Below are 27,822 nucleotides of genomic sequence, written 5' to 3' on the forward strand. Positions count from 1 at the left end.
ACAGAAGTAAAATCAAAGAAATATATAGTCCATTAAATTCAGTGTTTGAATTTCATGAATGTAAATTCTATGCCGAACAGTTGTGATTGATATTCCTTGAGCAAATACTCATGCAGCGGAAATCAACACTAAATCGTTATTGTTAAAATATCTCTTGTGGGCATCACGTGACTAACTGGTACGGCTAATTAAATTATACACATTTTTTGCTGCACTTGATTTACACTTATTTTCTCAAGTTTTATTAGATATATCATTTTTATTCAATGAATTCAGTTCCAACTGGCGGCAAGGCAAAAACCAATTAAAACTCAAATCATCTTCATTAAAAATTGTAAAATACAGAAAAAATAAAAACATCAAATACAGTTAAAAACAGTTAAAAAATATTTTTTGCAATTAAAATTAAAGTTTCTATGCCAACAACATATATTCGCCTTGTGCGGCCGATTACGACAAGAAAAGGAGAGGTGCACAACTAGATGTTACAACAGTCTCATGTACAAAATATTAACGTTCTACGGCTAATCGTTTTTGAATTATACCAGATGCATACCTATGTATACATACGTATAGACAACTTGAAAAAATATCTTCTGAATTCATATTAAATCTTTCGCAATTCGTTCTGGAAATAACCAGAGTTCTGGAGTCCTTTATTCTATCGGTATGTACAGATATCAAGCAAAAAAAAAGTTGAAAGGGATTCAAGTGAGGTGGAAATGGATATTTTTGTTGAAATATGATACCCGAAATTTTGCGCTATTACAGTTCTTCCTTTATTTCTTACAGAAAAGTAAAAAACGAAAGTGTTTATTTCATTCCTCACGAAACATCTCGAAGTAAAAATTGCAAATTTCAAGAACTGAAGCCCATATTTGAGTTATATTCAGTGCTTTAATAACAGTCAAATCATGCATATTCATTTGTCCTAGCAGAATAACTACAAGAAAATTACTATTCTGACTGTTCTCATTGCATTGGGGGAATGAAGGGAAATTTTAAGGGAGGAGGGAGAAACTTTCCTCAAAATTCCCAACTCAATATTCACATTGAATAATCGGAGCAGGTGCGGCATGCATGTGTAATAAGCTTCCTTTATTCTATTAAAGTTTACTTACTATGCAACGGCAGAATGTTCTGTAGGTATCAACAATTTTTCCTATACCCACGCTTAGGGGTCGTTCTCCATTTAGTAACTAGGTACTCCTTCTCATAATGCTGAAATCACTGCAAATAGAAATCTTGTGGGAAAGAATAGCGGGATTATCTTTTTCATTGAGCCTTTTAGAAAAAGTGTTTTACGTTTACTTTCCAAGGTACTCAGAGAATGCTGCACGGTGACTTTGAAAGCTGACTTTGAAAGCCCAGAGCGCAGGCTTTAATCTCATTAGAATTCTCCGAACTATCAAAGGATAAGCTGCAAGGCTTTATTTGCATCCGTGCACTCTAGATTTTATTTCTGTAAACACAGGTTTTCATTTCCAACGAAGTTAGTTTTGTGGATAGATCCCTTGCATTCTTTTTATCTGACTAGTAAAATTTTTTAAAAGAAAAACACATATCGAGAGAAAAGCGTGTCGATAATAATAAAAGGAAATACCCTTTTTGATTATCTCTTTTAAGAAAGTTATATTCATAGGGATCTGGAGAAAGTTCGAATTCTTTCGAAAATGTTTCAAAAACTATTACTTATTTCTTTTCGCTTCTTTTTTCTTTTCCCAGATTAAACTGCAAACAAGAGGTCTGTGTTCTAGTTACTGTTGTTCATGTCTAGAATGTTGCAAGTATTTTAATTGACGGAAATTTTATATTATTTATTTGATATCATCACTTTCTTGTTAACGATGAAGATACTCCGCTAAAACAAAAAAAAAAATCAAAAAAAAAAAAAAAAATCTGGAATGTTTCAGATTTTAAGTTACGTCCAAAGGGGCGTTTATTTAACGTATTGTGTGTTACCTTTATTTATTAAATATCATGTTCTTTGCACTTTAACCATAAAATTTAGTTCAATAGCAATATCGCAAAATTATTTTAAAATGAGCATATGTTCAGAATTTTTGATACACAGTTCGACGCGCTGGAGATTAAAACGTTTTTCCCTTTTAATCACCAGTTTAACTATCTTAATTTGTATAATGAATTTATTCGGCTATGAAACTTAAATTTGTATTCAAAATAAAAAGAACATTGTTTAAAGAGAAAAAAAAAACTGAAATGTTTCAGATTTCAAATTACGTCCAAAGAGGCGTTTTTTTAACGTTTTATGTTTTACCTTTATTTATTAAATATCATGTTATTTGTACTTAAACCATAAAATTTAGTTCAATAGCAATGTCGCAAAATAATTTTAAAATCATATCTTTAGAATTTCCGATACACAGTTCGACGCGCTGGAGATAAAAAAAAAAGGTTTTTTCCCCCGTAGAGTGTTGCCATGGCTCGCTTTTAAATCGTTGAGTCTGTTACTCAAAAATTCGTTAAAGTTTTACAAAATACGAAATCGATAATAAAACAAGTTCCAAATTTTAAATTTGGGATTTCAGATGCCCATATTCGCAGTAGGATTACGTCATTCAGAATTGGATGGCTCTAGATACCATTGTTTTATCACAATGCGAGAAATATACATACATTCATCCAGATTTTTCATTATTTAAATTCTTCAACTATAATGCAAGACTCTAACATTTTGTGGCAACAGTTTGAAAAGTGAAACGGACATTTATAGGAGTCCGACGCAAAATGCTAAAACAAAAGTAATAGTCCTTCGTGACTCAAATCCCTTTGGACTAAAAATAGAAACGATTTTGAAATCATTTCACGTTCTGAATTAACTATACTAATGTGACTTAAAAAAAAAAAAAAAAAAAAAAAAAAAAAAAGAACATTCAAGTTGAGTGAAAAGCATTGCAGAACGTTACTTCACATATGACTATACTCAGAGCCGTGCCAAGATATTTTTTCACCCAAGGCAAAAATGTGATTGCGTGCCCCTATATATGTATATATATCAAAATAACTATATTTGCATTAAACAAAAGTAACTGTATTAAATCGAAATATCACAATTCAAGTATTTTTAATCGTAGCTTTATTAATTCAGAAAAACAATGTATTCAATTATTTATAACTTTCAAATGAAAATGCAAATGAAATGCACATTTGCATTAATTTCCAGGTTTTCTTGCAAATCTTCCTATTGTTTTATTAATTTAAATTTGTCGATGCTTATTTCCCCTAATAATAATTGACAAATTAAAAAATATAATTAAAGTAATTTTCGAATTCGTATAGCCAGTTTGGCGCCCCTTTTAGTGGTTCACCTGAGACAAGTGCCTCATTTGCCTCTCCTTTGTCCCGGCTCTGACTCTACTGCAAATAATCTTTCCATTTTAAACTTTAAATATTTTATTTCAAAACGGAGAACTCTAGAACACATCTTTAACAAGTTATGTAAAATCTTACTATTAATAGTAACGGATAGTAATTTATAAAATATAATAGGAATTAGCGGCAGTAATGATGATAATAATAATAATTTATGTTAACTTAATAAATCATATGCTGATCATTATTGACGTAATAAACAACATGACGATTGAAAATGCGTAGAGTAGGAACAGTGGTAGCTATATGATAGCATGTCTTTAGGAATTAAATTATTTTGATACGCAACCGTACTTAATTTAATTGTACTTAATCCGAAATTATAAACATTGTACAATGAAAGACAAAAATTTCTAACCTACATATCTTTATTCAAATTTGAAATCAGTGCTATTGTTAGGGTTCTTTTATAAATGCTATTCTGTAATGTTATTTATAAGAGTAATTATGCTTATTCTTCTGTTATTTATAATGTTTTTTATGACAATGATTATCATTATGTTTGTAAGGTTTCTTTGAGTATATTAATTAGTTTATTAACCAGTTATTTTACGTGAATTTGCTTTCATATCCTCCTTATTTCCATTTTCCTGTCAGATGGTAAATTTCTAGTTCGCGTGATATTCAAATGAGGTAGAAAAAAAGAGAATATTTAAAGAAGGATTTTAGAGGGTAGAATCAGAGCCTGTTCTATCTGCTGAGAGCCACGTTACTAATTATGATTCACCTGAGAGTAGCATTCTGAGACGTTGCGTTATTCTTGTCACTAGGCTTTTCACGCCGACCTCTAGGTCAGAGCCAACTTCAGCGTTACTTTAATTGTGTAGCCATTCGGTCAACTTACTATTACTTAATTAAGTCAATATTCCTAATTATTGATTTAAGCCGTAATTGCTGGCTATATTTAATAAGAATGAGTGATGCCTTATGTTATCTTTTATTTGAGTGCTATGAAATGGTCCTTTACACCTTTTTGTGTCTGTGGTAAAATGCATAGAGATAATTTACTTCTAGTCTTTAAGACGTTTCGTACATTTTATATTTTCAAACCCCCCGGGGATCGACGCAGAGCGCTCTGTGCAGTACTGGCTAGGATCTAAACCTATGCAGTATCGACCACGGGGTATAAAATTTATGAGCTTGGGGGTTCCCATGGTCCATGGGGTGGAGTCTATCTTCACTCGTCATTGGCCGGGAGGTGTAAGTCTCCTTCCACCAGGATATTGGTAGCCAAATAGCAACTGGGTCATTGAGCGTCCAGTCATTTCTGTCCTAGGCATTCCATATAAAACCTAAGGAGAGGGGTAGCGCGCGTAGTACTGGCAGGTAGCCACAAAGAACGGCCAGTGATCGCTCCAAGTTCTCAAAACCAAACTCCATTATGGTCTCTAACCACTAGGACGGTGATCTCGGGAGGATGTTGGACCCTGGACACAGCAGGTGTGGCAGTCGTCATCTTCAGGGAGACTCTGATACTTTATCCCAAAATGTGATTAGTTCACGGGTTAGATACAAAGAATAGTTAGTTAATTATACTTTCAAAGAATACGAGATTTTATATGTTACGTTAATGATTATCATCTTGTTGTTCATTTTGTCAATGATTAAAATCAAAATTATTATTATTAACACCATTACTGCTGTTAATTGTTACAATATGTTATATAATACTATAATGGAACTGGAAGAATGCCTGTAATTCACGAAATTCTTAGCTGAATAATATTCAAATGACAACTGTTAAGGGCTGAACAAGACATTAAAGAATGATTAAAGGATCAAATTGCGCAAAGAAAAAACAAACCCAACAGAACGAAGAAAATTAGAGAAAACGTGAAATTTCCTTTATGACTTTAGGCAATAAGCTGCACTATTTATATTAATGAAGATACTCTCTAATAAACGTTCAACATATCCATGATTGGGAACAAAGTGTAAAAGTGGAAAAAACAAAAAGTGTAATGATATCAACTGGATTTTCTAATTAGCTAGTCAATTAACAAAAAGCATATCTTAGCACTCGTTACTTCCTACATTTTCTCTTTGAAAAGAAAAAGGTGTTTCTAATTAGTGGCGTAATCAAGGCAATAATCTCTTCTGCATTATGCATCTGTTGCAAAAGCTCGCTGCTCATGCATTAAAATTTATAAAAATCTTTGATCTTAAATCCGAAGTTTTATCTGTATATAAAGTTGATAATTCGAGTTTTCTGAAAGCTTTTGGGATGGTTATTTTACTTTTGGGATGGTTTATTATTTTTATAGACTGTACTTTATATTTTTTTATTTATGATTATATTATAGATTTTCTTCAAGAAAATCTAAACCCAAATAGTAATATTTGATTCACTTTACAAAACAAGATTCGGTTTTAATATTTATTTCTTGAGATTTCTTTCAAAGGCACACCAGCGGTGTAACGGTGAAAGTAGTTGAACACTGGTTGTTCAGCCTAGGGTTCGAATCCGTCGAGCTGTCTGTTTGCATGGATGTTTTCGTGGTTTCCTTCATGCGTATCGTGGATACGAGACAGTTTCCCTTTTAAAGACCTCCACGGGGAACCATCGTTTTTCGTACACTGCCTAATGGCGGATTACGCCATTAAAAAGAACCTTTTCAAACTGGATTTGTAATGCAATCCGAGAATCAAGCTGTATATTATTTCAATACTAAGAAGAGAATATCATAGCCATATTGTTATAAAAATGTCTGCATGTTTCGATCCGAAACATGCAGACACCGAAGTCCAAATACATCGAAAATGAAACATTTTGCAAAAGAAAACTAAACTGAATTGTTCTGATCATGAAATGATTAAATGCCATATCTGCGCAATTCGCTCTATGCAGAGGGACATAGATTACTGATAAGTTAACATTACTGATAAGATAAAATTCAATGAAAATTGGTGAGTAGATGACACTATGTCGATGCCCACAAATAATCAAATTTCCTTCATAACAATATGAGATTTTATCAGATATACTCTCGGGCATTTTGAAAGAAATATGCTAATTGAGCTTTAGAGTATGACTGGAAACATTCTGCAAATAGTAGAATTTAAAAATTATTTACATGTGATGAAATATGTTCTTTGAGAAACAATTACATGATTCATGGTGTCAGGAGGCTAGAGTTTGGACACAGACATCCAGAATCATGAAAATGCTATAATTATACTTTTCAAATTTAAAAATATTGTAGAGGCACAGATGATGGATCTCGATACTATGAAAACACACCGCACCTATTTCTGAGGGATGTTTATTGGCTGTAAGTGATAAAAGATACAGACTGCAAGGAATTTGCTGTAGGTACAATAATTCGAAATGAAAATCTACAGAGATTGTTCAGGGCTCCAGAGACGTGTCGGTGTGTTCTTCGTAGTACTGTACTACAGTGTGAAAATCCATGAAGAAGGATATAGGTTGGGAGATTTTAACATACTCTTCCAAGCATCACAAAACATCGATTTGTATCACCGCAGATACCACTTATCTCACAATGTTGTGAAGGAAATACCAAAAATGAATCATGTTAATATGCATTGACACTGCAAAAACTCCTAAACAATCTTTAAGTCCTGAAACATCAATTCGAATTTCATTCATTTCAGTCATACGTGCCGGTATACTCTAGTGAAACGACTAAAAAATTTGAAGAAAAATAATATTAAAATATTTCCTCGTTTTATATTTGAAATCATATTATCGCACTTAAAATAGTTACTTTCAGATGTAGGCAACTGTATTTTTAAATTACGTTAGATATATTAAAATAACGATACGATCTTATAAAAGTTTCTGCTTTTTGTCTTTAAAACGAAGCGAGTAACGAATCTAATCTTTAAGGCCCTATATTTTCTCTTCAGTGAAATATGATTTAAATTTTTTACAGCAATATAAAGTATTTATAATGCGTTATTTATCAGTTTTAAGGAAGATCTTTTTAAGAAAATGCAAATATTAAAATAATATTGTAATCAGGTGTTTTGTTTATGACTTATTCACACTTATTTATAATAAGTAATTTTATTCCACTTATTTGTAAATTCCACTTATTAATTTGCCACTTATTTGTGTTTAGTAAATCTCATTAAATATTTCTTTTTACTTACTTAAAAACACTCGAATTATTTCCGTTCTACTATCTTCAAAATTCATTTTTGAAAGAAAATCTGCATATGGCATTCTTTTTCTCAAAACACCTGTGAGGACAGAACAGCTTACTCTTAAAATATATACAATGTAAGGGAGGAAAACTTACGGTATGTCATTGTTCTAAATTATGTTTTGACGTCTGCAACTCCAAAATGCAGATATATTTTAGACTTATGATGAGGTTTGGAAGCAAAAATGTCTACCAGGATGTAAATTTACTATATCGTAATCGAATAATTTTTTCCCAAGCTTCAGCATGAATGGCTTCTGAATTTTCTATTCCTACATTTCTGCCAAATATACGTCATATCTTTTAAAAAAGTCTTAGAATATTTAAGTATACAGCCTGGAGTTATATTTTTTTTTCGTGGGAAGCGGAAAATCTCAACTGGATCACATGGCGTACCATATCTTCTCATAATGTATTTTATGCTGTATTTCAAGGCATGTGAAAAACACAAAGTTGAATTCTCCTGGGCTAGCTAACGAAATTGTATTTCTTTAGAATACCTGAAGATATTTTATAATATTTCGTGGTTTTAACAAAATATTTAGGTTTTTTAGGTATAGCATTTTTTTTGCGAAACGCAGAAGAGACTGCTGCATTGTCAGAGCTAGCTCTGTCTAGAAGTTATACATTTGATCGCTATTTGTCTCCACTCAATTTGCGTGATGATGAGCCGACAAAAGAAATAGAAATTACAGCAAAAAATTAACATGTAAAAATACTGTGTTCTCTAAATGAACCTTTCAAAATCACACAGAAATGTACATATATATAATAATATTCATTCTAAAGCAAGTTAGAATAAATTAAGGTTATGTATATATACGAGTATGTTACTGTAAAAGCCCGAAATCTGGTAAATCCTAGGTTTGTACCAAAGTGGCTTGGTAAAAGTCCGAAATATGCTTTAATATGATTCCATTTTGGAGTTTTACCAGGCCTTTGCGGTAAAACCTAGGAATTACCATCGCCTTCCGTTGAAAGCCAGAAACGAGGGATTGCATAAATCTGAACACGCAAATACCGTCTCGACACATTTCTATCCCAGCTCGTTCTTATTTGCGCCATTTGCAATCTAGCTTCAAGCGAATTCAAACAAGTGGCTCCAATATAAAATAGAAGCAGTTTGTTTCTATTTCAACATATTTTGCGTTTTTTAATTTACTTGAATTTGAGACGCGGAAACCGTTTTACGACATTTTGTCTGAATCTGTAAAAAATAAGCACAGTAACAGCTTTTATTTAACAAATGAGAAATACACATATTTAATAAATCAAGTGAAAGAAGCACTATAAGAGCTTTTATTTAACAAATGAGAAATACACTTCTTTAATAAAGGAAGTGAAAGAAGCAAAATGTGTGAAGCAAAAACAATCAGTTCATTACAAAAGGTTGAAATGCTATGATATTCTAAACATTGGAGGATAGAACAAATATATAGACTATTTATCTGCAGAAAAAGCAGATATCTTGTACTATGTTACAACTGATAAAATCTTCAACGTCATACAAAACGCTCATATCGCAGTCGGCCATGGTGGAAGAACCCGTATGATTAAGGAATCGAACCGCAAGTATAAGAATAATAATAGTAGAATCTATCGGCACATATTTTTGAGACTATGTGAACCATGCTAGAAGAAACAAAAACTGTGAAAAAGGGGATTTTAATCAAACCAGTTTTGCATAGAGAAATGACGTCTCGATGCCAAGTCGACCTAATAAGATATGCAGTCCAATGATGATCGCGACATCAATTTAATTTTAGTGCATCAAGATCATCTTACAAAATTCGTCCTACTCCGAATTCTGCACAGTAAAAGAGCTAATGAAGTAGCATATCTCTTTCTGGATATTTTCACAACGTTTGGAGCCTCGAATGTTCTCCATTCCGACAATGGGAGGGAATTTTGAAACCAAATCATAAACAGTTTATGTGAAATGTGTAGTGATATAAAAATAGTTCATTCTAAGCCGAGACACAGCCAATCGCAAGGTTCTGTCGTACGGGCGAACAAGACGTTGAGAACATGTTGGCAACATGTATGGGAACAAATAAGACAACAAAACTGGACGAAAGGATTAAAATTTGTTCAAGCAATGAAGCACAAAGCATATAATGAGGGAATAAAATGTTCACTTTACAAAGCTATGTTTGTTTGTTCTATGAAGTTGGGATTTGCTAACTTAACTTTTCCAAGTAATTTGATTAGTAACATGACAACTGAAGAGGACTTAGAAAAAATTATATATATTAATAATAAATGCATTGTTAATACCGAAGATAAAGGCGCTAGTCTCGAATTAAAGGTAGATTTAGAATCGCAAGATAGTAATACATGTGAAAAGAATCATGCATAACGATGGAAGTGAGTACTGAAGTTCAAACTGAAGAAAAAAAGAACCAACGAGTGCGATTATGAACAAAGTTCAAAACGCGAAAGTATTTCGAAAGACAGAAGAGGAAGAAGAAAAGAGAAGCCTCTTGAGAAGGAGGCAAGTAAGATGAAGATTGCGTCTACTAAAAGTCTCGTGTTTGATATTTCCTATGGGGCCATATGAAAAGCCTAATCTACGAGTGCCCTATTGAAACCAAAATGGATCTAGTCGGCAGAATATTTGTTGTTGCCTGCGATGTTCGTAAATGCCAGGTACCTTTGCAAATGTGAGTCAACCCATATCCCGCAGATGGGAAGTTTGCATTACAGCTGACGAAAGTCATATGAGCATGTTCTATTAATAAAATGTTTTCTGAAGTATCTCTTCTCATTTTTGTTTTAATTCTTTAAATCTGACAGAGGAAAACTACACTTTAACTTCTAACTGCTTGCTTTCCGACCATGCATTTTATGACGAATATTACTCGTATAACTGCTTTTATAGCTTTCTATCACCTCCTAAAGTTTTACTTGCTTGTTCAGGTTTTTCCCGCATATGGAAGTGGCATTGTACTAATATTTTTATTCTCGAATTATTGAATTGTTTTTTCTTCTGTTACATCTGGATCTGTGTATATGTTTGTATATGTACTTGTATATAAATTCAAAGTAATTAAAAGTAATCCTTGGAGATGGTGTATGGAAAGCTTTCTTATCATATATATATATATATATATATATATACACATAAATTTATTTATTAAATATTGATTATATTATCTCCTATTATAAATTTAATAGAAGTATCAAAAAAGAGTGAACCCATATATAGGAAGTTTAATTCCAAAAATTGTGTTTTAAAGTAACTTGAATGAAAATTATTAAATGTTTTACGGGGGCTTGAATTAAATCATGAATAACAAAATTTCAAACTTTGAAAAACAAATTAAATTAAAAGCAAGTAATTATAGCTTTTGATCGGAAATTAGTTGACTTTTCAAGGGGAAAAAAACCAACTCAATGAACAATAATTAATAAATATGAAGCTGTTTCGTCTTTTACTCAAGTAAGAATGGTGATGCCAAAGTGGTAAATGAAGTTAGGACAAATAGTTCCGTGAAGTGATGGGATTTAGAACCAAAGTAGAGTACCAAAGAAATTCTGAATTAGGCATTTTCGCTGATACAAATTTTGAGTGAAAAGCAATTTACGTAGTAAAATTTATAAAATACTTGAGTAAACGTCCTCCGACACCTTCGCTTTTATGCATGTTAATTCAAATCTATTTTTATAAAAATTAAACAGTGGTAATCTTAATTGGAATTATGAAATAGAACTCAAAGTAATTGAAATAATTCATATATATTAGTTTACAGGAAAAGCTTCCCGCATTTTTCACTTTCATAATATAGATTTCAATGTAATTTGGAAGTTTTTTTATGTATTTCTACAAAAATTGTCTTATAGGCTCTTAATCATTAGGCAAAATTTATTACATAAAGATTTTTTGTAAGTTGAGATTTTAGGGTGAAATTGACCGTTATATTCTATCAGTAAAGTGACGTGTTGAAAACTAGATATTTATGTTACATTGTTTCTAAGTTTAATTAATTTAAAATGCATTTTATCATTTTGTTTTTATCGTCGAGGCTCAAGTCTTGCCGGGGTAATTGTTTGACGGGTGGGTATAACTGTAATTGTATAGAAATTGTTTTGTATTCATTTTTCTTTTATTTTATATTAACGATACTCAAAAATCACTTTGAACAAAACGTGAATTCAGCACACCTTATTTGTTTACGTTCCACTGTTTTAAATTATGATCCTTAAAAGTGAGTTTGAAGCATGAAAATATGAAACATTAAATTGCATATTCTCTTTAAAATATTTAAAATAAATTCTTGAAAAAATATTAAAGCATTTTTTGAAAAGCATTTTTCATTATATCTAACAAGCTAACCGGAAAACCACAAAAACAAAAATGAAACAGAATAAATCAACGTAACATTAATAATGTAATGTAAGATGTAGTTGAAAATTCGTTTTGTTTTTTTCTAATGAGCACTCGAAAAGCTTGCAATGGAGCAACCTTTTTTATTATATTGGATGATTTTAGGAATAAATTTCTAAAATAATTCTAAAGTAATTGCGAATAAAAAACAAATTTAAATACATTAAAAACAATAATGTATGGTCATTAAAATGTTTTGTAACATTAATGATGAACGCTACAAATTGAAGTTGTATATATATAAAATCAGGTACAGTAAAAGCCTGAAGTCTGGTAAGTCCCAAGTTTTACTGGTGAAACCCAACCTTTACCAAAATCGCACGGGATTATCACCTCCACAAGAAGTATATGTCCGTACAGCTCTAGCCTCCCGATGACTATTTTAAACAACATATGTTACATAGGATACAGAATTTAAAATTCCTCAATGACTTGCTCTTTAAAATTAATATCACTTATAAGGTGAAATTATCTCATTTTAATTTTTAAAAACTTGCATTAGCAGTAAAATGTTTTTTTCTTCATATAAATGAATAAAATCCACGTGAAGTACTGTAAACTCTGCCTATGCTAATTTTACGCATATGAGGCCATTAAACTAGCTAAATATACTGAAAAAGACCCTTTATTACCCCACAAAACATGCAAAGTAGCGGTTTATGGTAATGTGTAATAAAATAAAAGGAATTAAAATTCAGAACAAAGGAAATGTAACTTCGTAGACGAAAACAGAGTGCATGTATATTCAGCAGTATAATTAAAGTGGAATTCTAAATTTATTGTGAACTTTTACTTAATTTAGGGAATTATATTTCACAGAAAAATCAAACAAAATAAATTTCAAGGAAAGAAATTTTGTTATGATTTTGAAGTGGGAAAGAGTTAAAAACAAACAATCTTTTAGTACAGAGATGGGCTTTAAACTTTCAAAATAGCAGTTTGTTGTACTGATCATGCAGAGACGTTGGGCTATTTTGAAGCAGGAGACAGGAAAAATGAGCAATGCTCTCGCCGGAAATCGAATCTGTACCTTTCGAATACGTGCCGAGTGTGCTAACCATTACACCACGAAGGGATGCTAGAAGGAGGGTGAAAATGACCATAAGACCAATTTGCTTGGCTAGGCGAATCGGGCTGCGCTCACTTCTGGTACCTTAAATACTCCCCCTTTTAGAAAGCGATTGGGGATTAGGGAACCCAATCGCCAAATGCTTGTGGTGAAGAATCATTATCCACCACCTATTGTTCGGGCGCCATTATATATTTATTAGGTTTTTTTTGTTTTTGTTTTTTTGAAGGAAGGGTCGTAAAATATGATCAGTTCCCTCGACGGGCTTAGACCTCCCGAAGACGCTTCAAGTGTGTTACCCATTAAACCACGAAGGTATGCTATATCTTATTATCATTATATTACAAGAGCACATAGGAAATTAGGAAGGATATATGAGATGTAGTTGGTATATTCATATCTGATACATATCGTCTCGATTTGGTAATGTAAAAATGAAAGTGGTATACCAGCGTTCATAATTCTTAGTTTATAAGCAAAATGGGAAGAAATGAAAAGCTTGAGATCGATAAGTTGTTTAGAATAAAGTTCCCTAGAACTGAATATAGAATTTCAGAAATGCTTGCTCAACATGCTAGAAGTTTCAGTAAGGTGTTAAAAGAGAGATGCCTCCAATTTTTAAATTATTGAAATCATTGATTTATACTTAATGGCTAATTTCTCAAAGAAAGAAATCCAGAAGATTCATTTTACAGTGAATACTTACTGCACAATATTTTTAAGTTCAATTTTAAGTTCATTCAGTTTCTTCTGTAGGTCAAAACATGAAATTAATTTTTGACTCAATTCAAACCTAGCGTATTTTCTTAAAATTTCTCGCATAACATATTGCGATGACAATGCAGTACTCTACAGAAAGTTTCTCAAAGTTCATTGTAACACTTTTTTATTATCTTCTGTTGAATGTTTCTCACAAATCTCAGAATAATCATGGGAGAATTTTAAACATTGTGCTATAGAATGGACAGAACATTCGTCGTCCAAATGAAGGTTTGCCGAAATTTCTTACGTAATTTGTGAGCTTTGAAAAAGGTTTTCTACTATTTTTTAATTTTTGCATGCATCTTTGTTAGCGTGCAGTTCCAAGCAATGAGAAATGTTAAAATTTTCAAGCCTTCATTGTTATCATGGTTTTCATTGCTACTATGATTTGACGTTATGATGAGATGCAATTTCACAAATAAATAAATAAATAAACAAATAAATTTAAAGCAACTCAATCTTAAGCAGAGTGTTTTAAAAGCATAAATTTGCTTCCTGTATTACTCTTCCACATCTACTTTCAAAAAGTACAAAAGAAAATATGTAAAGAAATCTTTTTTTAATTACATGATCATATTCAAACGCGCTAAAAATAACTATAAATATCTTAGATATTAAAAAAATATTTGATCAAATGTCGCCAAAAATTAATGTTTGTGCAATCCCACAAACGAAATGCACACAAACAATTACAGCATTTCAAAAAACTTTAATATGAAATATAAAAGAAATATTTGAAAGAACTATAAGATAGCTTATGCTTATTAACCAGTTATTATAATTTAAGTTTTTACTGTGACTTCTCTTTGCCATATTCCTCACTAGAATGCAGATTAGATTTTTATGTATTTAAGCTCGGCGTTTTGAATCTTTAGTTTAGGGCTATGGCAACAGCACTTTGCTGTTAGTATCTGCGACAGCTGTGCTTAAAAGGTGTACTCCGGCTTTAGCATCTTGCTAGCCGATATTTTGAATACACACCGGTAACTTATAGTGTACCTTATGTGTAGTCTAAGCTGCGTTATGAACGCTTTAACTTATTATTTTTATAAGAATTTATTTATCCATAAGTAGATTAAATTTCGTCTGTAGCGCAAGTTGAGCCTGTTCTGTTACTATTAACCCCTTCCAGTACGATTTAATAATGAAAAAGTGTGCATGAAATAACCATTTAATTTTTATTTAAAAAAAACTTGTTTCATTTTATAATTCTTACATATTCTTAATTAATATTCATTTTTACATATTGTTAAATGACATTAAAAACGGTAAAATTAAGAAAATATCAGAGAAAAACTTTAATAAGGTATATGGTTAATAGTTTTCAAGCTTGTGGTACTTTTCAAAACACTCTGGTAAGTGCAAAGGAATCCTGCATTGTTTACACTGCCAGAGAGTCTCACTTCTAATTTTATTCTTGTAACACACACGGCACCTCTTAGTAGGTTATCTTTTATTCTGAGTTGAAGGAATGTATTCTGGAAAATGTCCCCATCTTTTAGCTAGCAACCTATCCGGGGTGTCACTACATGAAGGACGTCCACGGGTTTTATAATCCGATAATCCGGTAGTGTAACTTTTTGTAGGATTTGTTCTGCTATGTCCAGTCGAAAGCTCCCAATTCCGATTTTGTTGGTATTATTGATTTTGTTATATAAAACATATGAATTGTGGAGTGCAATGTCAAACATGTAAAAAAATATTTTCTTATATCCTTTCATATATTTTCGCATAACCGGAAAACACGCCAACTGTTGATCATTTTTGTCGACGCCTCCCATTCCGTTATTGTACTCAATCACACAACTTGGTTTTAAAACATACCCCTCTTTTCCATCTTTACTCTTTCTCTTTTTTCCCGTATCCACGATGTCATCATTACAATGTTTGCTGCTGAGTATATATACATCCCTTTTGTCACACCATCTCAAAGCTAGTAAACCTCGACTGCAGAGACTTCGAACTTCTCCTCTTCTCACTTTTGATTTTGAAAGATCCTTTGGCAAGTTTTTCCTGTTTTTTGTACGGTTCCGACGGCGTTCGTATTGTTTTTCAACAAATTTAGGAACAAATTAGGAGATGAATACCAATTATCCAAATATATAGTGCATCCTTTTCCTAATACATGCTTTGATAATTCCATCACCACACTTTCTGATGCTGGAAAATCACCAATCTTGTCTTCACCGATATATATTTTGAAATGGCTACAATATGCTGACTCCGACTCACACAGTTTATAATATTTTATTCCAAATCTTGCTCGCTTAGATGCAATAAACTGCACAAAACTCAATCGACCTTTTTATATCATCAAAGACTCGTCAATAGATATATTATTTTTGGGAGTGTAAAGATTAGTAAATTTATCATTTAAATAATTTACTATATTCTGAATCTTTTTTCAATTTATCGTTGTCGTCCGATTTTTCGTTATCTGCAAAATGCAGGAAGCGTGATATAGCTAAGAACCTTCTGAGAGACATAGTCTGTAAAAAATCTGGCCAAATTTTGCATATAGATAACCAGTTAACTGTGGCGCCCTCGTTTAAGAGTGCACACCGTTTTGGTTACAGCCGAAAACATCGCGGCAAAAACATCGCAGACGAAAACGTCGCGGAGAAAACAACGCAAGGCGAAAACGTCGTGCTACAAAACATCGTGGGAGAAAACATCGCAAAGAGAAAACATCGCAGTTCTAAAACATCGTGGTACAAAACATCGTCGTCGAAAATAAAGCGGTTCAAAAACTTCGCAGTTTGAAAACAGCGTCGTCGAAAATACCGTGGTAAAAAATAAAGTATCTATAAATCATCGCATGACGATAACATCGCAGACATGCTTTTTTCAGACATGCTTTAATATCTGTAAATGGATATTCCCATAATGACTTGTGAGCGCAAGATGGAAAGAAGGATAACTTTTACTTTCATATTTTTTATTAATTAATAAATTTTTGCTGAGAAAATAAAAAGGAAACTTAAGCATAGAAAATTAATGCAACTTATAGCACTTAATAGAATTTTAAACCGGCATAGTTAACTAACAAAGGCCATTAATAAATCATTTTTATGAAGTTTTTACTGGTAATTTTTCATAAAAAGTGTAATCTATAAACGCATTTAATTTTCTATGCTTAAGTTTCCTTCTTACTTTTTCAGCAAAAAATTTATTAGTTAATAAAAAATGTGAAAGTAAAAATTATCCTTCTTTATACCTTGCGCTCACAAATCATTATGGGAATATCTATTTACAATTATTAAAACCTGAAAAAAAAAGCATGTCTGCGATGTTATCGTCATGCGATGATTTGTAAATACTTTATTTTTTACCACGATATTTTCGACGACGATGTTTTCAAACTGCGAAGCTTTTGAACCGCTTTATTTTCGACGACGATGTTTTGTGCCACGATGTTTTAGAACTGCCATGTTTTCTCTTTGCGATGTTTTCTCCTACGATGTTTTGTAGCACGACGTTTTTGCCTTGCGTTGTTTTCTCCGCGATGTTTTCGTCCGCGATGTTTTTGCCGCGATGTTATCGGCGGACACCCACCGTTTTGTATCGCCAAAATCGAGCCATGACGAGTATATTCATCAATCAGAGAGTAAGTTGCGCTGTAAGATTCTGGATGAAAAAAGATGGGCTTATTTTATAAAATTGAAACTTTTATAGCTAATATTTACTTATTTGGTTAACATAAGTATATATTACATACATATTAAACTAAAAACGCAATAAATTAATATTATACATATAAAAGTAAGAATTTAAATTCCTGCCGTGGAGTGATATTCAGCGAAACAGGTTACTATACACAATGGGACTTTGCAAATCGAATACCAGTAACGCGATTCCTTCCTGATCTTACGTTTGTAGCAATTCGAACACCTTCGTGCAGGGTTGTTTTTTTTCGATGTTCCGGGTATATAATCCGGGTATATGATTCCCGCCTAATTGGCTTATATTAGGTCTAAATGGCCGAGTTTGTGTTGATTTATTTCTTTCAATTGAATACGTCGCAAAAGTGTTTTTAATAAATTTGAGCAAAAATGTTGATACTCGAATAATGTTCCATTATTTTTTATATAATATGAATGCATTCAGACACATAATGCCTAAGAAATGGAGAAATATCTTTTTGTAGTACTTTTTGAGTCGTTTTCTTGCTGTGGAGTACGCTATGATAACTTCATCGCTCATATCCACTCCACCCATTTTTTTTTTTTTTATTATAATCAATCACTAGCTCCGAGTTCTTTGTTATTATTATTATTTTTTTCTGTTTCTATTACGTTGCTTACACTGCTATATACACATGACGAGTATACTCGCGAATATACGAAATCGTGCCGCTTCTTCCATGACGAGTATACTCGTCAATGACAGTTAACTGGATAAGTGATACGTCGCAAAAGTTAAGACTGCGAGTAATAGTCCCTGTGATGCTAATGATTACAGATAATAAGCTTCGTAATTTTTCTCTTTTTGACACTTTTGATTCTAAATTTAGCATTGTTAACAGCTTTAATATTAGTCATACTGGATGAATCTGTTAGGGTTTTCAAGACCGGAAATGTGAGAAAGCAGCTATGCCCTGGCCAGGATTCTAACAGCGAATGATAACTGAATGTCTACCACTTGCACATCAAAGACTTACAATGGGAAAGGCAAAAATTTCATACAGCTATCTGACCAAAAATAATAGGGAAACAAATGTTTTTGTTTAATTTTTGAGGTTGGTTGGCATTGGTTTCAAACCACATCTTGAAAAAGAGTTTTCGAGAATTTACGTAATTTTCATTTAAATATCAATCATTTATTAAGATTGCAAAGAAATTTTAAACCAATAAGTCCACGTAATGTTTCACAAAGTATTGAAATGCTCTTATTTGAATGCTCTTATTTTCTAGGCACAAAAATTTAATCTCTACAAAATGCAGAAAATCCGGAAATGCTTTGACGTAAGTTCCCTATTTTAATCTTGTAAGAATTCTTTCAGCAAAAAGATCACCAAAAGACAAGTCAAGAACTTTCATTTTTATTATTTTTTATCTGATTGTCCCCCCGCAACTGAAAAGAAGCTCGAGATTTAGTTTTGGCGCTCTCGATTTTACTTCTTAAGAGTGAAGTATTTTACTTTTTATTTCTTTCTCTAGTTGTTGTTCTTTGTTCCACGCATGCTTTCGGACTGTCATTTCGGCACCATTCTTCTTCCTTTGACAATCCGAAATCAGACAGACAATGCAGAAACGCATTTTAGGATGGCATTTTTGCTTTCTAAGGGTCACGTGTGCTGCTTTTCTTCCGAGATTTCTGAGTTTGGGAAGAGCATTTCTAGTAGGGATTACTACCCCTAAGAAGAGGTTATTTCGAGGCCAGTTTCACATTTCTGTTTTTAACTTGGCAGATTCGATCGATGCGAAAGTAAAGAAAAAAGAAGAAAAAAACTGCGTTAGACATCTAACGTGAATAGAAATGCTCAATAAATGTAGCACTCATTTTCATTTCTTCATCGAATTCAGGCACAAAAAATGCAGCGTAAATAAATAAAAAAAATCATGGCACAAGCTTTTAAAACAAACAATTTAATTGGAACGTATTTAATTTATTTACAGCGATATTATTTTCCTGTATTAAATTTTAGCTCTCAAAATAATTTGTCATACATCAGAGGTGTTCTGTGAAAAACCATTTTGTTACGTGACGCACGTGGTAAAAGGATCTCATATATAGGATCTGTAATATGTAGAATAATCAAACGGGATGCCAGGTAAAATAATAAATTCATGTTTGTCTGAAAGATACAATCGCAGTGGAAACATGTACACCAAATTCTTCCCACAGCTAAAACTTTTGTGAAATGAAATAGTAATATGGTGGTGTGCGATAAGCCAGAAATGCTTGATAAACGTGCAGGATGAAATGTGTGATCTGAAAGAAATATAAAATTAAAGTAACTTACCCCCAAAGGATGACACTTCAAATAATGTGAATTAAGTAATATTTATTATATTTTGACATCATAAAATTTTGAATTAATACCAGCATAAATAAGGTAAATATCGCCAGACAGAAGATTATTAATCGTGATCATACAGCGGCAGAAAGAAGCAGTCCTACCATTTTAAAACCTAACCTTTCGTACAAAAAATGCGTAATATTCCAATCAAAGTAAATCTCAGTGCATCGTCCTTAAACACGGTTTCATGATTAAAAAAAATCAAATTTTATAACGGAGGAAATTGAGTTGACTGGTTATTCCAATATATTTTTGAAGAAACACGAAGCGAATATTCGTATCATCAGGAAAGTGGTACACGTGCACATGAAGTCCTTTCGAGGATTTTTCAAGTCGTAGAACATCATTAATTTACTGCAGAAATCAGCATCTAGATAATTTTAGTTGAATCTTCAGTACCAATTTATATTTTCTAGGAGAAATGCATTACTCTACATCAATATGGAGATGACAGTCAAAACAGGAACGAAAAAGAACAAAATGGCATACATGCTTCATGCGAGGTGAGAACGGCCAAGAAGACCGTCCTACACCCTCGGAGCCCAGCAACAGAAGGAACAGAAACAGGTTGTAGCCGTCAATTTCGTTCTGTCATTGAGCGGTCGCAGTGAACAGACTTGACGTTGAATAAATGTGGAGGCTTGCCTGCACAGAGGAATAATTATGAAATGCATGTAAGATAAACCGTACCATATACGAAACGCGAGAATAAAAAAGAAATTATCGATGACTTAAGCTCAGCTCAGTAATAAGCACAGCAATTATTTACAAAGAGACAGATTCTCAACTCAATATTTTGGCTGACATAAATTTTTAAAGTAGATCTACCTGTACTGGAATCCTTAAGGAATACTTCATTCGTGCTACATATAGCTTCATCCTTCTAGAAAAAAGGATAAGATCATCTGGCCCACAAAAAGAGGAAAATCAAATTAGGATTAGACTACTGCAAAAATTACATCAGTTTCTCATAACATAAGCAAATATCCATACTAGCAATGCTCCACTAAGACGACCACCTCCATAGAAGATCGGAACCATTGAGAAACATGGGCGGTTGTCTCAAAGAGGATTCACCACATGTTGGAAAGTTTATCACAATACTATATCTTTGAACTAAAATGTTTCAAGATATAATTGGATAAACATGATGGCCCTGCAATAACCTGATACCTGATACCTGCAAGATACGCTAAAAAGTAATTTTTTATCTGCCTTCTTACTACTTCGGTTTTCCTAAAAGTAGGAATTGTAGAAACATTTGAATGCTTCATTAGGTTTTTTTTCCTTGCTTAATGCATCCGCTGGTTAGCAATGTAGATAGCCAATGATTAGCAGTTAGTAGAATTTGCTTGTTTTTCTAGCTGCTCTGCAGTGTTTCTGGTATTATAGTTTGACGATTTAATTCACATTTAAAAAGGAATCATTATTTTAAATCTCGTTATGTCTCAGAATGTTTTATATGTATTCTAGAAAATTTATTTTTGAGATCCGTAAGTACAGACTGTTAATATGATCATTTATGCAATTTTTTATATCATCCTGTATAGAACACGAAATCTCAGCATGGTATTATATAAATTTTGTGTTTTCATTTTTAATTTTGTTTTTCAACGTATGGAATTTCTTTTGATTTCCGTATATGTTCATCTACCGTATATGTTCATCTACTTATGTAACCCAGGCCCACTAGTGGCCAAGCGGTAAAGTCCCTGAACACTGGTAGTTTAGTCCGCGGTTCGACAGGCTGGCTGCATGGGCATTTTCGTGGTTTTCGCCATGTGTAACGTCTTAACATGAGCCAACTTTTCTTAAAAATGTCCTCCACGAAGGCTTTCTACTCGTCTGTATAGTTCCTTAGAACGTAACACGTAAATAATAATAATACCTATATAAACTTTCCTTATTAAAACACACTTGAATTAAATGTAAGAATAGCGATTAGAATTAAATGCTCAAAGTCTTATTACTTTGGTCGGTAGCGCACTTTATTTATTCAAGTAAGAAAGCCCAATAAGTGAAAAAGTTTTAAATTACGCCAATTCTTTAAACCCAAGTCGGTAAACAAATAATGTTTGCTGCTATTTCCGTGTGCAAATATTTCTTTTTTTTTTTTTTCCTGTCCCCAGTTCCTTTAAATTTGTCATTAGAAGCAATTAAAGATCACCGTAGTGTAGTATAATTTGTGTAATTGCTATTCACGCGGAGCTGGTACCCACGAGGTTTGGCGAATTAAGTTAAAGCAGATAGATATTCATGAAGGCTCTTTACCAAGGGAAAAGGATATTTTTTTTTTAATTTTTATTTTTCCATGTTATTTTAAGAGCTCTTTTTAAGTTATTTGCTCGTTTAATTTAGCCGAAAAGAAAGTGCCGATGTCTGTATTCTAGTAGCTCATTTCACCTTGGTTATTGGACATAACAGATAATTATCGATGCACATTAATTATTAGCTACTTCTCTAATGTAGGGTGCGACCTGCTTCATTTCTCTCTTTGTCTGAGAAAAACTTTGAAACACTTCATTCTAATTATCCATTTTATCCAATGTTCTACATTTCTCATTCTATATTTTACTGTACCACAGTAAATATGCAATAAACGGAACATCTAATAAACATTCCTGTAAGGGTTAAAATTGATTCTTCTGAAAATTATTTTACTTTAGATGGGGCCTGACATTAATCCATTTTCGTAAATAGAAAGAATATTTTACTTTCGTTCCAAACGATTCTGTTTCGTTAAAAAAATTTGAAAATGTAACGCTGCTAAATTGATAAATAACTGTTAATCAAAATAATAATAACCCTACAAAATAATTTCCTGAATTTTAGAACATTAGTAGTTTCTTGTATCCATAAACATGCATATGTTACGTTTTCGTCTGTCATAATTTATCAGTCTATGGTCTTCTGTCATAATTTATCAGTCTAACTCGAAGGTTTCATTTGTTATAATTCGGACAATTCAGGGACTGAATATAATGGCATTGACGACGCTTCCTCCATTTTGAAGAAACTTAACGTGATTGTTTTCTAATTCTGTAATAGGTTTATAGTGTATAATTGGCTCAGTGCGTTTATAATTCTAAAATTATAATTAAGGAAATAGTTCTTGCGGTGCTTTAATTTTAAGTGAAATACATTAGCAAAAATGATTGAGATTGCTGTTATTATAGTATATTAATTTCAGAATTTTCTTCCATAGCGTAAACGCATTTACAGGGCTATATAATTATCAGGAATTTACAACATAAATATTTTATTTTCCTTAGAAATGCTTCAAGGAAAGTAATTTTCTTTCGCTTGATTTTAATAAAACAGGCACATACATAAATACGATTTATGAGTTATTGTTTTAACACTATGGCATAGCTTCCAAAAAGTTTTTCAAATTATTAATATATAACACGTTTCATGTTCCCTCATATTTCTCATTTCATATTATGTAACATTCACACTCTACAGTTAAAAAAATGTATTTTATGTGCATCTATGCGTAATACAATAAACTGGAAAAAATATTTTTTTTTAATAAACGGGAACAGTTTTTATCTTTCAACTGGGCATTATATAGATATTCAATTCGCTTTTTACTTAATGAATAAAGGTGAAGAATATAAAACGTACGGTTTCTATGATTTCGCTATAACTTCCATTATTATTATCACACCGTACTATTAACATAACGTTTTGGTAAGTAATCTTTCTTTCAAAGTCGATGGCTCAAATTGGGCAACACGGTATATCGTCTTTCGATGCTTCATATTAGTGAAGTTCCTCTTCTCCCAACACAATTCTTTCTAAAAATGGTTGTCGTCCTGGAAAAAAGCAAAAAATGATCATGGGTTCGGATTTTCTCGTATAGTTCCTAAAATATTTATATGGAATCCACTGATTGAACATTATGATGGAGCTCTGCGCCTTAGTGCATCTTCTAACTATTGTTATATATGTCAACAACATATCCGCTATTTTGTAGACAGTTTGGGTCCGTGCTGACGCTTGATTCAGATATTCTTTAGAAACCACCCACGAACGTGGTAGGCAGTTATAACTTTTATATTCATCGTGTAATTTCCAAGCAAATAGCCATATGTGGCTGTTGCCATTTGCATCTTTCTCAAACATTTGTCAATAGTTACTGCAAACCAGCGATGAAGTTCTATTTATGTCAAACTTGTATAGTAAACAATGTAAAATGCGCTCCTTATCATTTGCCAATAATAACGCGCCTGAATTAAGATTGGCAAACTCAGTGCTTTTACATGGTCTATGATTCCTCACTTGATTGGCGAAAGGTTCCAGGCACCATCGTATCACAGCAATAAAAATTTGCATCTGCAAATCCGGTTTGGAAATTCAAGATAATCTTCAAGATCTTCAAGATGAAGATTTTCGCCAAGATGATCTTTTTAAGATGAATGTAAATATCTTCTTTTAATTCAGTGTGAGATTATGCGATAATTTATTAAGATATTACAAGAATTAAAAACACAATACTTTAACAATATTTACCTCCTTCTACCAAGTTATTTATTTCAAAATTTATTATTTTTGATGTCATTTCCAACTTGCCTTGACGGTTGAGTTAAGTTATAATAATTCGACGAAATAAGTTTAAATGAATTGCAGAAAAAAATGTGTATCATATAATAGGCCGTCCAGATCAGATTTTTATTTTTTTACTTAAACAATTTTCCATAATTCAAGTATCTTCTGCTAAACACACGCATTCAAACGAAATTCACTGTAAGCTTTTGTTTACAGCAGGGATAAATTAACATCTGAAATAGAATCTAGAAAATAAATTTGAACTATCTCAGTATTCTACAAACTGTCTCCTAAAACTCCCTATACACCCTAATCGAATAGAAACAATTTATTCATTCACGGTACGAAGAGTTTATCGCCTGAACATGCTACCGAAACAAATCTTCTTTGGTATTTACAGCTCTTCAGGTAAGTTTCAGTATGTCTGAAGTTCCATTCAGTGATTATTTCCTAGATTATATTGTATTTGTTTAAAAGAACAAGAAGGAAGTTGCAGTTGAAACGATTTCCAGTGGGAAAAGAAGACTGGGAATATTTTTTGCACATTTAAACAAGTTTATGTATTTTGACCAGTATCCTTTTCTCTCCATTGGTGAGTCCCAAATTTACTTCAGGGCATTTTATTTTTATTTGTACCATATTACAGGCATAACAGAACGATATTGTTTCAAATTTATATGGTCATTTATAACAACCTAATCTTAATTTCTTAATGTTTTGATACATTTGGTAATAGAATCATCACCAGATTACGTAAATATTAACTCATTAATATTTAATTTAATGGAATACTTATACGCTCTAAATAGTAAACAATAGTTCATAAATCAGAATTGAGTTCTATTTTATAATAATAATTAAAGTTTTAAATAACCCCTATGCTCAAAATTAAGATAATTTGACAGTAATTTTTATAGTGCTTGGATTTATAATGATCGATAATTCTGCTAACCCCAGAACATTTTAAGGTTTTAAGTACATTAAAATGCCTTCTCTCAAACCTTATCTAAACTAATGCAAAATCTTATTGCTCTCTCCAGCATCTGAATGCTTGGAACACAAAATGGAATTGCTACTCATAAACGCGCAGTGAAGTTTTCTACAACTAAGTATCTAAACTTTAATTTTGCGATATTCATCATCGTTCGCGTTGAAACAAAAATATTGTTACGAATTTTGTACATATATAAATAATTTAGTGAATTTACATGTAAAATTGCATAATAACAAGCGCAATGAAAGGCTTCAAAAATGCAAAACTGTGGTCGAAAAAAATAGAGTACAGGTGCAATTATAGTTTATATTCAGATACATAATGCAAACACGTTTAGCTTGGGGCTATCTTGCCAAAATGGGCGAGGTATCGCCATGTTGACCACGATTTTAGGGACTTCTTTTTGTCGCCAAACTTGGCTACCATTTGCAGACATTTTGGTCCTGTTGCTGTGTAATTGTAATTGGCCCATTGCATATGTAACTGTAACTGTATCATGTAACTGTAACTGTGTATGCCTTTCAGTAATTTCGCGAAATCGAAGGTACCGGAAATTTCTGAGTGGAAAAACTGTATAACAAGGGAGAGAGCATCAGTTCTCATTAGTTTAATTCAAAATAATTGAGTCTGGAGTATTGAGAGATATCTGTGCAATATTCGCCTTTTATATGCGCTTTGAATTGCATTGTGTTTAACGTTCTTAGAAGTTTGAAGTGTAACAACTGATTGTGCTCTGTGGTACTGATAACAACTGTACGATCACTTTTGTGAAACATTCCAGAGCTCTAAAATGTTTCTTTTTGTAAAATAAATCTTATTAAATTATCATCGGTTCTGTGTGCATTCAATCCACTACGAATCCGCACATATATAACAATATTGTTTTTACTGCACGCTGCTTATTCTACGAAGAAATTTAGGAAAGGTTTTTCTATGTTTCGAAAGGGCACTTCTGTTATCCATACGATAGTGGAGATCTGAAAATTACTTTCCAGTTTGTTTGTTTTTTTTATCTAACATTCACACTTCTGATAGAGGACCCGCCCTGATGGTATAGTTCTGGAAGCCTACTGTGATACCAAAGGGCAAGGGTTCGAATCCTGGATAAGTCATTGCTGTAGCCTTCCGTCTCTTCATAGCAGGCAACGGTGGCCCACCTATTAAGTGCCTCCATAATAAAGTGATCACCATTTCTGCCATTAGTAGTGGCCAAGCCGAAGTCAGCTGAGGCCCCGCCATTGGGGGAAAAAAATAGAAACTTCTGCTAAAGGATGCGATTATTTTTGGTGCATTTACGTTCAGAAAAAAAAATATATTTATTTAAAAACAAAGACCATCACTTCCTTTATAAATCTATTTTGTTTATGATTGTTATTCTCTAAAATAATTTAAAGATATTCTTTTTGCTATTAAACTCTATGTTAGTAATCTACTATTCCTCTTCCATCCCCCAGACTTTGAAAGTTTTTGAAATTCCAAAGAATTGAATTTGACCTGATTTCGAAACCGTTAGAATTATTGAAAAAAGCATTTTCCTAACAGGCCAATTGTTGAGTAACATTAAAATTAATGATTCTTACTGGTCTAAACCAACACTTCATTAAATTTGTTACTCATTACAAATTTGTTCATTAAATTTGTAAATCATGTACATAGTTACATGATTTGTTAGCACATGCTTCCAGTTATCATAAAAATGACAATGCTTTCTTTGTAATATTTTGAATTATATGGGAAAAACTTTAGGGGAAAATTAAAAAAAAAAAAAAAAAAAAAAAAAAAAAAAACCCTTCTTTTTTACATTTTATTACTATTTTCTACGACAGATGGCGCTACGTTCCTTTTCTCTGCTTCTACCATCGATGTCTATTATACATTCTCCCTGCCTTTCCAAATGATGGAGTATTTCTCATATAATAGTTTCCTGTTTTAAGATATAATTTTTTTACGCACCGTCTTAAGATTTCGATATCTGCTTAATTATAAGTATGATTTCCTGAATAAAATATAACATAATGATAAAAACTGTGAGAATGGGATAAATTATAAGGGAAAATATACTAACGATTGATGTCTATCGTTACAGATGCCGATACAGGTACAGTAAGGTTGGTATTGGTGGCTTGACAGGTGTAGCTTATAAGTAAATCACTCCTGTGTAGCTTTGGCAGGACAAGCTCGTTCCGCACATAACCCTGGCTGGTCTGTGAGAAACTCTCGTCCACCAGAACTGACTCTCGCCACCAAGTTACCATAGGAGAAGGAATACCTAGAATTGAAAAGAGAACACTTGTAAACAAATACATATGAAAAGAAGTGCAATTCATTTAATTTACAAACCTTTCATTTCTTTCACATTTACGTAAATGTACTTCACTTGAGGAAAACGAACGCTATGCAGTTTAATAGTAAGTAGCTAAAGAAGTTAAACACAGTAATAAACACAAATAAGTAAAACTACATCGCTGACTGCCG

The 27,822-nt window shown here is 32.3% G+C and overlaps 1 protein-coding gene across 4 annotated transcripts in view; it reads right to left on the bottom strand.

Annotated features, from left to right (window-relative positions):
- Positions 1 to 27,822, bottom strand: part of LOC118194475 (adhesion molecule nephrin-like) — a 767,857-nt gene that overhangs the window by 163,817 nt on the left and 576,218 nt on the right. For all 4 annotated transcript variants that reach the window (XM_085813674.1, XM_085813673.1, XM_085813672.1 and 1 more), the window contains one exon: positions 27,413 to 27,616. In XM_085813674.1, coding sequence (XP_085669800.1) covers positions 27,413 to 27,616 — 204 coding nt within the window. The remainder of the gene's footprint in view (positions 1 to 27,412; positions 27,617 to 27,822) is intronic.

Source organism: Stegodyphus dumicola, chromosome 3 (assembly GCF_044657685.1).
Source record: "Stegodyphus dumicola isolate Sdum_Otavi_A_Nest chromosome 3, ASM4465768v1".
Classification (NCBI taxonomy): Eukaryota; Metazoa; Arthropoda; class Arachnida; order Araneae; family Eresidae; genus Stegodyphus; species Stegodyphus dumicola.